Here is a 15,581-nt window from a genome sequence, read left to right on the forward strand (position 1 = left end):
CATTACTTTATTATTCTCTTGAAAGTGGAATACGAAATTGCACCACTCAATTGGCGTGGCTGCTTGATTGTGTCAATAATGTGGCTAGTGCTATAATATTCATATATGACATAGTTCGTATTATTATTAGATTGGATATAAAATTTTACGTGTGGAATTGCATTTGTGTCGTCATCACTAAAATTCTACGCAAGTAAGAACAAATATAGTTCTTGTTAGAAAAAAACAATAAGAAGTACAGTTATTTTATACTCAAAACAGAAAATAAAAATTAAAATGGAATCGCATTTGTACACTCCTAAGGGGAAAATTAGACTCTTCACAAAATTTAGTGGAAAAAAAATATAATTTCATTATTGAATTGGTGACAAGTTTGATTTAATATATTAATCAGATAACTACAAGGCATGCCAAATATGGCTTTTTAAAGTAGAGATAATAAAATGGGGTAATAGTCTCTAAAAAAAATAGTTATTTTGGTTTGTATATGTGTAACTTGTAACCACAATATTTTTTCAATGTATCTAATTTTGAAAATAGTCTTTGATTATGCATTTTATTAGTTAAAATGGTCCCTCAATGTTGATATTAACTCTTTTCATATAGAGACTGATATGATCGTAAGTACTTATGTGGATTGATATGACAGTAAGTATATTGTGGGGATGATATAACAATATTAACGGAACGTTCTAACGCAAGAGACTATTTTATGTAACATAGTGAAAAATCAAAGACTATTATAAAATTTCGATACATTGAACGACTATTGTGAATAGTCATTATATATTTATGGACTAAAATGAGTATTGCCCTATAATAAAATTGACAAATTAAAGTAAGATGACAAGCTAGAGAGGAGCATCAATTTTTTTTTTTTTTTATAAGCATATTGTTGATCTTTCAAATTATACAGTGATGGAGGAAGACAATAATCAAGTTTATCAAACCCCTGCTGATCATATTTGTAATTTCAAATGTTGACCATGATATACATCTTTTGAAAAATCTTTTGATCAATGATGATGTCAAAGTTGATTCTTTTATAATCAAAATTTTATTAAAGTTGTCTCTAAATCCAAAAAGAAATGATCAAAATATCAAGATTGTACGGTTGTTATGCTTTCCTTCTAGTAATTCAGTTTATTTATAGAGACCAAAAACTTGTTAGAGGTAAACAATAGAACTTATTTAGAATTAAAATTATTTTCACAGATCAAAATTTCAAACTGTTTGCTTATAGCAATAAACATTATACTATCAAAACACACCCATTAATTAAACAGTTAAGTCAGAATCACATGAAGTTTGCAATGCTTCAAATGCCACACGAAATTCTTTGTACTATTTCATATGTTCTAACTGAAAGAAAAGATACCTCAATATAATAATACACTTTTGCCCTCCAATTTTGCATGTAAAGAAAACATTTGCATATAAGTTATCTATACACTTTGTCCTATTGTGAGTCATGCCATTCTCATGACACATTTCTTGAGTCTTAGACATGTGTATAACCGCCTTATTAGTTATTTTTGTCCTAGCTATCAAGAATTTTCAAGAGAAAAGAAACTCACTGATCCAAAGTTCAGTCGAAAGATAAGTAAAGTCTGATAAATGAACTTTTTTTTACAAAACGTGACCAATGAACTTAAATTCAAACTTAAATTCTTTCAAATAATTCGTGTTTACATCAAGTTCATCAACCATTGAGTCCAATCACTTGTTTCGTAACCGCCTTAATATCATATTTCAATAGATTACTTCTTAGAATAAACTACATAAAGCATGAAATTCTTAACTATGCATTTCCACTCTTTTTGGTTAACCTTCAACCTTTATATTTCTTGTTCTTCTTCTACTACCAAATAAATCATTATCCTTATTATACATTAATTAATTTAATAATTGCATCTTGGATTCAATCATATATACTATTGGTTGGTGAAGCTTTTTATCTAATCAACAGGATATCTGCTTATGTGAATTGGAGCTTTATAAAGAAAGGTAATTTTTTCTTTTTGAATAAAAGCATTGATATTGAATTTAATAAAAATTTTTTTTGCAACTTGTTTAGAGTTGTCTGCTGAATATACTGTTTTCATGATCTTTGATTTTAATTAAGTGGGTGTTACTGGTCTAAACATGTTATGGAAACAGTGTTTCATTTTTCTTTCTTAACTTTAAGATACTTTTAAGTCTGAAAATTGACATCACTTCCTCTGAATTCCATGATTTTCTCCACTTCTAAACTTTGCTTTATAATACCATCTGGGTTTGTTAGTTTTTTCTTGTTATAATTTTCATGCCCCAAATCGTGATTAGAGTACACTAAAGTGCATAATTTGCATCAATTAAATGAGAATGATATTTATGCAACCATTTTGTGACATTTTTTGAACAGTTTTTTCTCTCATACTCACATTATCTTCTTCCCTCTCTTTATTGTTTTTGATTAATAAGAAGAGAAAAAAAAATTGTCACAAAAGTTTTCAACAAATAGTTGTACAAATATCATTATTCTTGTTAAATACAATTGAGATAGAATTAACTACAATTGACTGCAGATGCTGTTCAAAAGAGAAATGATATTTGTAAAATCATTTTAAAACAATTTCTAATACTCATATTGTGTTCTTACTTTCTCTATTTAACTTTTTCTCTATTTTTTTTTGTCTCAAAAAAAGGAAAAAGATGACTTCCGAAATTGTTTAAAAATTAGTTGTACAAATATCATTTCTCAATTTAAAATTTTGATATTAGCGTCTCCACCGACTTAGTATTCTAAATTAACTAGGAGAAAGACTCAATAAATTTCTAAATACTTATTCTTTTTAAGATTATTTTACAATAACATTAATAATCATTTTACAACTATTCTCTAAGAAAAATTAGTTCCATCCTTTAAAATTAAAGTTACAATGTAAAGTTCTTACCGGACAATTCTTGGACATTGAAAGATCTTTCAAAAGTATACTTTGTTAAAAATAAAACTTTGTTAAATTTGAGTGGACTTCACTTTAATCATCCCTCTCTTTTTAAAACAATCCTTAACAAGTGAGGCAAATTTTCTACTATATACTTTATAATCCAATCAAATTTCTTTATAACTGTTGGTTTAATATAATATCTTTTTGTTTGTTTTTATTTAGTGGAGTAGCCCCACTTTTGCATCCAACATTGGAAGATTTTCATCCATAAATACCCTTTGGTAACGTGTGTCTTCCACACTATCTCCACACACCCTCTTCTTCATCTTAACCATACTTATCATTCTCATTTTTCTAATCATATTTTTCTAATCCATAAATTCTCATGGCATCACTAAACCAACAAGCCAAATATGATCTTGAGCAAAATTCAACAACCCTAGAAGTTGAAACAAAAGATTTTGACTACTCAAAAAGATCACAATGGCTAAGAGCAGCTGTTTTAGGAGCTAACGACGGATTAGTCTCCACAGCTTCGCTAATGATGGGTGTCGGTGCAGTCAAGCAAGACATCAAAGCAATGATCTTAACCGGTTTTGCCGGGTTGGTTGCCGGTGCATGCAGCATGGCAATAGGTGAATTTGTCTCCGTATACTCACAGTTAGACATTGAAGTTGCTCAAATGAAAAGAGAGAAAGAAAGAGGAAGAGAAATCAATGATGATGAAGAGAAAGAAAGTTTGCCTAATCCTTTACAAGCTGCAGCAGCTTCAGCTTTAGCTTTTTCTATTGGTGCAATGGTGCCATTACTTGCAGCTTCTTTCATAAGAGATTATAAGGTGAGGGTTGGTGTTGTTGTAGCTGCAGTTAGTTTTGCTTTGCTTGTTTTTGGTTGGTTAGGAGCTGTGTTGGGTAAGGCTCCAATTTTTAGGTCTGTTTTGAGGGTTTTGTTTGGTGGTTGGATGGCTATGTCCATTACTTTTGGGCTTACTAAGTTGATTGGGACAAGTGGACTTTAGTTTTATATAACTAACTACTTTTACCCGATAATTTCTTAAAAATCGCACCCGTTCGTAAGTACATAGAATTTACGTAAAGATCTCTTAAAAACGACACTCTGTCCGAAACAACATTTCCCAAAGATTTACCTTTCAAGAAGACAAGATGGTGTTTTTTTTTCTTTCTTTCTTGTATCTATCCATCCGAAATATATATATCGGGTGGATAAAGAAGGTCTGGTTTTTTTTTTTTTTTTTTTTTTTTGTAAAGTGTGTTTTTGCAAGTATATGTAACATGTTATTTATGTTGTACTAGATATCGAAATTAGTTTTGGTAATTAGTATTGAAATAGGATATAAGGTGTTTTATAGTCTCTTTGTAATTTGTATACATGGATGCTATTGTTCATCTATGTTAATAGATAAAGTTTGAAGTTTTTCATTTGATAAGTTTGAGGAAATTAATATATAGTCTTCTACATATGTTTTTCATTTTTGTAACCAAGATTGAGAAAGAAAATAGATATCATTGCAGTAGCATAAGATGTGCCAAAAATAACACTAATACAAAGTCACCACTTGAGATTTATTTACATAAGGTTATATTGAAAGCAAAAGTCTAGGCCAAACTTATGGGAGTAAAGTTCTTCTCCTTTTTTAACAAAAAGCATGTCAACTTGAAATTTCACAAGTATAGCATTTTGTATGTGAAATGTCACAAGCTAATCACACAAAAAGATCCCAGGAATTTTCATTAATGTATCCTAACATGCAATACTTGCTTTTAAAGCTTGAAGAGAGGCATTAACAGAAAACAAGTTTAGGCTCAAATAATGTTTAACTTCTTGCATGTTTCATGATATTTCTTTCTATCATTTTTCTTTCTATCTATCACCCTGACCGCTGCATATAACTATGCATTATTCATGTCAATTGAACTATGCTCACGAATACTTGAATGATTTTGATTTGTAGTTTACTTTTTTTGAAGGGTGATTTGTTGTTGACTTGTGACTTAGATTAGGTAAAAAACTTGTTCTCCCTTATATAAAAGATAGCTTTGCAGTTTAAAACGTGCCACTTAGTTTTTCTTCTTAAGTAAATATGCATTTTAGTCAATGAAATTGTAAGTGTCCATTCAATTTAGTCTTTTAAATTTGAAAATATCACTTTACTCTCTTATCTTAAATTGAAAATTATCAATTAATTTAGTCCGAGTATCAAAATATTGCTTTAAAAGAAAGGGTTAAATCTTTTTTACTCCCTATAAAATTATAAACTTTAAAGTTTAGTCCCTAAATTTGTTTTATTCACTTTTAGTCCCTATTTTTATTTTATAGGGACTATGGACGACTAAAAGTATCAAATTTTTTTTATAAAAACTTTATAAAATAAGAACTATTCTTACAAACTACAATATTTGAAGGGCTAAACTTAAAAACTCGTGATTTTGTAAGAATAAAAAATATATTTAACCCTTAAAGATTGACTTATTATATAAATTGCAGTAGTATTTTGACTATTTAGTTGGGTGTTACCTGACTTCTCAAACTGATTTATATGTCTTGATTTAATTACTTATACTACTAAGAACATTTATCAGTCTTAATTATGCTTTAACTTACATCGACCAGCATTGGCCGAACTTTTTATTTATTTTTTCAGAGTTTTCTTCACCAGAAATATTTTTATTTGAAATATTGTTGTAATTTTTTTTTAAACAAATCAAAATGGAATATATTGCCCAAAGGAAAAGTGATTCACCTCGCATAAGATGTGTTAAAAGTGATGAATCACACAATATCTGTTACAAAGTCAAGCACCTAACAATATGTTGCCGCCACCAAAAAAGGAATAACAAAATTACATGACACTCATACAAAGGAATTCAACTTCACATTTTCAAGAATACTGTTAGAGTCGATTACCGTATTTATGAAGATACGGTTGTTTCTTTCCTTTCAAATTACCGTATTTAATTGTTGTACATTAAATATGGACATCAGTCTCAATCAGGATTTCAACATCAGCTCCTCACATAGTGAGAGTCTAGTACTTCCGTTAGACTAACCGCGTTGGGGCTGAACATACTATTCTAGTACTTTAGATTTTGCTGTTGTTTGGGTATAAAATATTTTTATATAATAACCATGGTATGGTCCTATGTTATTCGGTTCGGTTGTATCATTCAAGGAGTGTAGGACGAGGAGAAATGACGACAAAATTTAGAATCTGATGTGCCGCATTCTTTTTTAACATAATGGAATCTTAGCCTTTGGAAACATTAACAAAACTATGAGTATCAAGCCATGTTAGACCGTACATTGGTAAGAGCTTAATTTATTATGCCTTTGGTTATTCATAATGGAATCCCTCCCTCCCCCCCCCCCCCTCTCTCTCTCTCTCTCTCTCTCTCTCTCTCTCTCTCTCTCTCTCTCTCTCTCTCTCTCTCTCTCTCTACCATTTGGTTACTATTATAAAACTACAAAAAAAAGAGTTTTTTCCGGCCGCTGAAATTTGTATGTACCGCGGCGTTTTAACCGCCGATATGCACAATTCTGGCCTTTCAAAAACTGCCAAAATTTTGTCTGCCACAAAGTTTAAATTGCCATTTTTTAGGTAGCCACCATGGTACCCGCCGTTTTACACCTAGTTTAAAGTGGCGGTTTTTTAAATGTTTAAAACGATAGTTTCAAACATCATTATTTACTTTATTATGACAAAGCCAATAGGTGTTTTTGGCAATTTTGACCGCTGTAACATACAAAAATAACAGCGGTATTATCCGCCACAAGTTACTCTTGAGACCTACGCATGTAGCGGCAGGTCAAACCGCCAGAATTTGGTTCTGATATTTAATTATTGAGCTGCCACAATTGACATAGAAAACGCCACAATGCTCAAAAATTTGAAATTATTTTATTTATAATATTATTTTTATATTGGTAGAAAGATGAAATTTTTCTATAATATTATTACTTCATAGGAATATATAATTTTAAAGGACAAATAAATTTTGAACATTGTCATTGATATATTTATAATTCAACTCAAGTGGAGTTTGAAACAAATATCCATTCTCAAAATCAACAAGTCTCCAAACATATAGTTACACAAACCATTGCCACCATCTTTAGCTAATCTCAAAATAACAAGTTTCAAAACATAAAAATGACTACACAACTGATGTCACTAAAATTAGGACTCTCATGCTTCATGTGCATTGCTTGCATCTGATGATCTAGTTATGTCATTAGGTGTTGAAGATTCACTTCCTACGTTTGGTGCATGCAAAAAATATTACAATTGTTAACTCAAATTAAGCAAGAAAATATTGCCAATTCAACAATCTAAGCAAAGTAAAAGTTATTATCAAAGTAAAAGCTGGAAAGACCGTATTATCCAAAATCAATTTTCATAATTGACGAATAGAAAGATTGATGATGAAGAACTTAGAGAAATGCAGCTAATTGATAAATAAAAAAAGTAGCAGTATTGATTTCATTAGCCCAATATGTTAGCATTCAGATCCATTTTATAAAATTTCAACAAATAATATCAATGCTTCAAAAGTTTAATGTAGCGCAATTACTACTCCAAAAAGACACATGCATAAAATCAGAAAGGCATTGAGTTGTTGTTATACTTGTGGTGTATCATTGGGAAATAAGGCAACAGCTAACTCTTCAGGCAGTGAACCACCTTCCTTCGCTTTAATGTAGCCAAGAAGTGTTGTCATTTGAGCCTCCATAGTTCCAAGTTTTTGGTTCACCAATGAAGAACTGCCGCTTGAAGTACTACCACGAGAAGAACCAAACTCCATACCACTAAATCGTGTGGTAGTACTCTTAAAAGCAAGAGTAGGAACCACTCCCATGCCCATTCCTCGAAAATGGACATAATGCTCTTTTCTAAATATCTTGCCAACAACATCATTTGGAGAAATTTCAGAACAAGCATCGGGGTTTTCAGCTTATAAGTAAAAATCTACTTGTTAGATTTATTGAATAAGTTATGTATGTCGTCTATATTTTAGGCCACATACATTTTTTATTTAATGAACCTAAAAAGTAAACTTTTTGCTTATAATAGTGACCGGAGGTGTAAAATAAATGAATGTTGTTGTAATATAATGATATAAAGTTATTAGTGAGACTCATTTAATAATTTTACTAGGAGTCATATGAGACCTTTAATAAGTGATGTAAGCACGTGAGTAAATTTAAATTTCGGTCATTTATCTAACGAAACAAGTTAAGCGATAGAGAATTTAGATGAATATGATATTTCTAGGTATATTTTCTCCATATTTAATTAAAGGACCAATATGAAGAAGAAAAAAAGTTGTATTAAAAGGATTGTGGACATAACTTTGTCCTAAAATATTATAAAGAACCAAAATGAATTATATTTTTCTAGTCGCATCCTATATAATTTTGTTTATACTCAAATTTACTTAAAATTATACGTTAATACCAAAATTTCCCTTTCCAAATAAATTTTTTAAAAACCTTTTCTTCATTGTCACACTCTAAACCCCCCCACCCATAAATAATCATGGATGTACAACTGATCTCAACGAAAGATTAAAGATTAAATCAAAACATCATCCATCCATACTCTATTGCATATATGTACATGAATTTCTTCTTTTTTTAAAATTTTTCAATGATGCTGAGTTTCTGTTTTTTTTTGTTCGATGTCATTTTTTTCTTTCCAGTTTACATATGTACTTCATCACTTAAAATAAGGTTAACACAAATTAAGTTTAGGTATGTACACGTAAACTCAGTTTACATACGCACAAACTACATTAACTAAGTTCAAGTGGTAATCTTGGGTTAACGTAATTTAAATTTACGTAGGCACTCCATCACTAAAATAAGGTTAACACAAATGAAGTTTAAGTATGTACGCTTAAACTCAGTTTACATATGTACGCATAAACTCAGTTTACATATGCACAAACTACTACGTTAAATCAATTGTTTTTTCTTCTCCAAACTACTTTACACTCATTTTACAATTTTTTTTTCTCTCCATCAAATAGACATCAAAATAAAAATGTTTATGTAGTCAACAACAAAATCGAATAAGAGAATGCTGACGCAATTAGCAACAAAGTAAAACTTGAAAATGCAAAATTAATAGATTCTACATTTGTATTTACCGCCGATAAAGTGCTTGATGCATATGGTGAATAGATTGGAAAGAAAATGGCGTTGTTGTGATTTATAGGCTTGAAATAGTCAGATAAAAATAAGGAACAATGACAAGGCTAATTCTTAGTTTTTTAAAGAAGTGGAAAGTATATGCCTTGGAAAATATAATTGAGAGGAATACCTTCAAGAGAGGAATATGGTATGTGGAATATGGTGGAGGAATATCGTGCACCAAAAAGTGAGTGTCCATTTAGATTGAGAGGAATATAGATGGTGGTGGATGGACTTTCAATGTGGATTATGGTATGCACAACCATGATTTATCAAACCTATTGATTGGCCATTCTTTCATTGGTTGATTATCTCATGAAAGGAAAAATTTACTCAGTGACATCACAACGAATATATTTAAACCGAGAAATATATTGATGACTTTTAGGGATCATAATGCATAGAGTTTAACAACCATGAGGCAAATTTATAATGCATGTCTAACATATTGTTCATCCATTTGGGGAAACATGAGCGGAATGCAATATCTAAAGTCGTTGATGGAACGTGGTAAGTATGTGTATCAGTATATAAAGGTGGATGATTCTGATGAGCTGAGGGACATATATGAGCATATATAGATTCCATATCACACTTGTGAATATTTTCCATCTACTTTTGATTATGGATAAAACATACAAGACTTGCTATAATCAATTATCATTGCTTGAGGTTGTCGGTGTTACCTCGATTGGAATGACATTTTCGGTGGTATTTGCCTATTTACAATCTGAGCATGCTGATAACTTTGTATGGGCACTTAATATGTTGAAAGAACAAATTACATGTGGTGATGTTGGTACCATTGTTTCCGATAGACATCTTGCCTTGATTGTCGTGCAACTTGTTTTTCCAGATGCGGTAAATTTACTATGTCTATTTCATGTATGCAAGAATGTGAAAGCCAAATGCTATCTGACCGTTGTTATACCCTAATTTTGGACCTAAAAATACTTGCTCAAAATATTTTTCCATCTCTGATGAGTGTCTTTGACTCTTGAGAGATTGCCAATTTGCTATTGTTTTACACTGATATTTTACCCTGCTTTATCCTCCAATTTTGCTTTAAAAATCTTCTCAACTGTGTATTTGTCTATGTTTTCTTGCATTTCAAGTCATCCAAAAATGTTTTTCTTGCATTCCAAGTCATTTGAATTTGTCTCTGATCAATTGGATATCCCTCTGCATCTAATTTCAATGTTATTTGCAAAAATTCATAAAAAGGGCATTTTAGTCATTTCCTGTGTTCAAACTCATTTTAGTCCCTATTTTTCATTTATTTTCATTTTAGTCCTTTTTGTTATTTTTCTTTTTTAGTCCTCCAATTTCTGATAATTGCACTTTAGTCCTTTAGTCTTTATTTTGGCAGTCCAGTCCTTGTATTGTTTTTGCAGTTTAGTCCTTGTCTTTTAGATAATTGCAGAACAGTCCTTCAATTTCCAAAAATTGCAAAAAAGGTCCCAAGTCAGAATTTCAAGTCCAAGGCCGAGCCATTTCAGTCCAGTACAGGTGTCAGAAGCTCATTGGATCAAAAAATCACAGTTGGCCTATAAATACAAGCCAACTCATCACATGTGAAAAAAATCACCACTCGTTACGAGCCAACTCATCACAAACACATTCCCATTTCCATTTTCCAGAAAAACGGATCAAAACCTCAAGTTCACATGAACTTCATCAAGAACACATGAACCAGAAACCCTAACCGTTTTCCAGATTGACCAAAACAAACACAAATTAACAAATTCATCATCAATTTCACGGATTCAACATGGATTAGGATCAGTTCTCAGAAATTCGTTTCCAAATTCACATCACAGAACCGTAAAACCACCAAAAGTCAGCAAAATCCTCGCAATTCAAGTGCGAGCTCGTTACGAACTGTAACAAGCTCAAGCACGATCACAAAGCTCTCGTTTCACACTAGAGAAGAAGAAGAAGGTTTCAACCGATTTATTTTCGGTTTTCAACAACAACGAACACTTACCAGAGGAATTTGGAGCTTGCATGAAGTTTTCCGTCGATTTTTGTTCATTTTTGCCTCCGATTGAATTTCAGGTAAACTTCTTCCCTTCAATCTTACCTTCGTCTGTGTTTTCTCCTACATTTTGCTTTTGTTTTGGTGCGTTTTGAGTAGATCTAAGGTGAGTAACAAGAAGCGACGAAGAACACACGTTAAGCCTCAGTTTCGAAGAAGATAAGAACAAGAACGGATGGAATCCGTCTTTCTCACCGGAGAAGACGATGATTCCGTCGTTCTTGAAAGCGACGGTGTGTTCCTCGTCATTTCCTCATGTTTCCGACGCCGTTAGGGTTTCTAGGTTGGAGAGAAGAAAGAACGAGAGAACATGAGAGGAAGAAAGAGAAAGAGGAATGAAGATGAATGAAAAAACCGGTCCTCATGCTTTTATAGGAGTGTGAACCGAACCGGTTCGTCTGAACCAGTCTGGTTCACCTCCAAACCGGTTTCTTATCCCTTTTCCACCGTTAGATCTAGGGTTAGGAGGAACTGGATCAATCCAACGCTCCTGATGCGTTTGGGTAGTCCAGATCCATCCAGAATCTTGGGCCTGGGCTTCTGTTGCATTGGATTTCGCCCTCTTGTAATATTCTTGCTATTTTAACATTGCTTCTTGATAATTACACCCCTGCCATGCTTAAAAATCCTTTAAAAAAATCTACGAAAATTCATGTATGTTTCTTGTTCATTTTGTGATGTCTCTGTGGTGATTTTGCGTATTAGAAACTAGTAAAAAATAATGTGATGATTTTCTTGCTCATGCGTGATGTTTAAATCTTGTGAAAAAATTGCATGATCTTGATCCTAATTTTTGATACATGCTCTTGATTTGTGATGTGTGAATTTGTGATGACTTTGCCTCTGTATTTGAGGTGTCTTTACTGAATGTTAATGTGTTGGGGTTAATTACTTGTTTTACAAGTTATGTGAATATTGTTTGTGAAAATAAAGTGCCAAATGTGTCTAAAAATATGTCATAATTCTTGACTTGAATAAGTTCTTATATTTCTCACATTATTGCTGTAATAAATCCTTTGAAAAAATTGTCATGATATGAGGATTATAGGTCACATACTTGTTTAGAAGTTATGATAAATTTTAGGCATATTTTGCCACCTTTATGTTAAGAGTTTTGTTAATTTTTGTCAAGTTTTTTAGTGTCTCTTTTGCTTATAATTTCTATTCTATTATGCCTTATGCTACTAACCCTCTCATTTCATGTTTCATTCATCCATAAACATCTCATCCCCCATCATATATTCTTAGCTCTTATTTCTTGCATTTTAATTTTCATGCCAAGACTTAGCATGTAAAAACTTAGGGATTTTGTAATTTTTCTTATACTTTTAAATTCTTGCAAGACCATAGCATGTAAACTAGGGCATATGTAAAGGACAATGGACTCTAATGATGTACACCGACACAAGCACCGATGTAACACCCTATTTCTATTAAGCGGTAAAACGCGCGAATACATCAGAAATATTTCTAGAAATAGATGCTACGTCTCCGAATAAACCACAATTCATACATGCATAAAGATCATGTTATACAACATAGCAGCGGAACAACATATAATTCATAGACATATCTGGATCTCCAATAAAATACAAATGTATTCTCCAAACTCCAAATAACAAAATAGCTCAACAACTCCAAAATACAAAGTCAAATAACAACATGCAAAGACTATCCTAGATCAGAGCCCTAATCTAGACACTTGCATGAAAAAGAGGACTCCACTCCTCGGCATCAACAAGCAACACTAAGCATCCTGCACTCCATTTACCCGTCCATACAGAAAGGTAGGTGGTAAACCACTGAGGGTTAGCATTACATCATCATAATTCACGAAAAACATTTATCATGAATATTGGAAATGGAAGGATATAAACAAGAGTACCAGTTCAACCATATTGTTCATAAGTAATATCAATTACCATTCCAATTATATCCACAAGTGTATCATACACATATATCCACCTCACATTGTCAATCATCAATTAACAGTTCAATAATTCAATCCATAATTCACCCTTAGCAAACAATCATCAAACACATTGCAAATGCAATTTAATCCACCAACAGTTTATGCAATGATTCTAGACTCATCTAGATGCATGTGGTACCAAATCACTCTAAGGTCGTCACCTTCGATGCAACAAAAACATCGTACTCACCTCAATTGGATATAAAATCCGCACCATCAGTCTTGGATATAAAATCCACCACCATCAGTCATGAATGCATGAACATATGACTCAACTACAAATGCATATGTTCACACAAACAATAATCACCTCACATCACCAATACATGTATATATGCAATTCATCGATAATTCACCACCAATATAACATATATACAATCACCAATAATCATCAAAAACACACAACATGAAGATGTTACATAATTACACCACCAATCATCTTCACATAACATATAACAATTCTCCATAAAAGATTCACAATCAATTGGTGCTCAAAAGTCATCTTTATTCAAGTTCGTCTCTCCAAGTCATAACTTAAAATTAATTGAACAATTAATTCAAAACCAAGTAAACAAGCTCAATATCCTATGCCTTGTACTCTCACAGTCCACATGGGTGTGCAGTAGAGGATACGTAAGCATTTCATCGGCCAAATCCGACGAATTCATAAGAATCACAAAGTTCGTCTCCATTATCATTTTTCAAAGGATTTCCCAAAAAAAATAAGTAGGTTCATCTCAACACAGCTTAATCATCACTGTTGCACTCTTAAAAATCAAGTTTTTCAAAGATTAAAAACATTCCACAAGGATTGGGTCGACTTGGAACGAGTTACGGGGGATTTTTCCATAAAATGTTTCAAGAGTAATTTCCCCATAACTTGCAAACCGAAAATCGTATTCAAGTCAAACCAACGCCCTTAGAAAGATAAAAATATTCTCTACAATATTCATGTTTTCACCAAAAACCAGTTCAAAACAAAAACGAGTGAAAAGGCACGAAAACGCAAAAACAGGGGGCCTGCACTGAACAGCTCGCAAGTGCGAGCAGGTTGCTCGCCATTGCGAGTGCTCGCAATTGCGAGTAAACGTTACTCGCCTTTGCGAGTTGTGACAGGTTCCTCTCGGGAATAAAACCCATTTTCACCCCAAAACCCCAATTTTGACTTCCCAATGCCCAAATTTGATCCCAAAGTTTGTCTAAACATTTCTAAACATGAAAAGACACTCAATTCCATATAAAATTTGCCCCAAAACATTCTCTAAACAAAAATCATCATTTGACCCATTTTCATCAAATATTCAAAAACAACACAAACCCTCCAATTATGATTACCCAATGTTTTATTCATCAACAACAACATATATCAGCAACAACAGTAGCTATATCTCATGAATTTACCAACAATTCATCACAACAACATCTCACCGCACCATTTTTGGACAAAAATGCAAAGTATACATATAACCACCACTTAAGCATGTAATTTCATCACTAACAACTCAATTATCATTCAAATTACATACTCAAACATTGCATCAAAACATGAACACGAATTTGAAAACAAATAGGTTCAATTCAACAATCTTACAAAAATGGGTAAAGAGAAAAAGTTGTGAATTATGGTTGAAACCTAACCCTCTTACCTCTAACACCAAGATTCTCTAACCCAAGCTTCAATTTTGCTCCTAGATGTTGAATCCCCTCTTTGCCTTCTAACCCTTGTTGTTGTTGTTGCCTCTAGTCTCTATCTCTATCTCTATCTCAAATGAAATGGAATGAATAATGTTTGTAAAACCTAGTTTTACCCACAACTAGAGTTTATATACTATCTTTACTCAATTGGGCTTATCTCTTAAACCTTAATGGGCCTAACTCATTTCTATTCTAACACCCCAAAATGTCACTACTCACTTAATGATAAATTATAACACTAACAGTCACTTAATGGTAATTAAAAATAATTACTACCCCCTCTCTAGTAACTTGGTAAAATAATACTCCTACTAAGCACTAAAAAAATAATAACTTTCTGCAAAATTACAAAATTGCCACTACCCTCAAATGACCAAAACGCCCCTAAGTCCAAAATGACTAAAATACCCTCCTACACCAAATTCTACAATTCCCAACCAAAAATACACACAAAGGCAAATAATCACATAAGAGCACATATAACACACATAAATAAATAATAAAATAAAACTAGCGAAAATCGGGCTGTTACAACTCTCCCCCACTAAAAAGAATTTTCCCCCTCGAAAATTACCTGAAGGAAACAACTCCGGGTACGCAACTCTCATCCTACTCTCCGATTCCCAAGTGGCACTCTCACCAGTCGGTCCAACCCAAATCACTTTAACTAAAACGATCTCCTTGCCACGCAAACGCTTCACTTCGCGATCCTCAATCCTAACTGGCCAAGTCTCAA

General features: G+C 32.4%; 1 protein-coding gene across 1 annotated transcript; it reads left to right on the forward strand.

The window, feature by feature from the left end:
- Nucleotides 1–3,227: 3,227 nt before the first annotated feature.
- On the forward strand, nucleotides 3,228–4,428 carry LOC146914283 (vacuolar iron transporter homolog 1-like). Its single transcript, XM_085717151.1, has one exon. The coding sequence runs from the start codon at nucleotides 3,316–3,318 to the stop codon at nucleotides 3,946–3,948; it is 633 nt and encodes a 210-aa protein (XP_085573277.1). The 5' UTR covers nucleotides 3,228–3,315; the 3' UTR covers nucleotides 3,949–4,428.
- Nucleotides 4,429–15,581: the final 11,153 nt, after the last annotated feature.

Source organism: Medicago sativa, chromosome 6, assembly GCF_051527215.1.
Source record: "Medicago sativa cultivar Bolivia chromosome 6, Bolivia_mono, whole genome shotgun sequence".
NCBI lineage: Eukaryota > Viridiplantae > Streptophyta > Magnoliopsida > Fabales > Fabaceae > Medicago > Medicago sativa.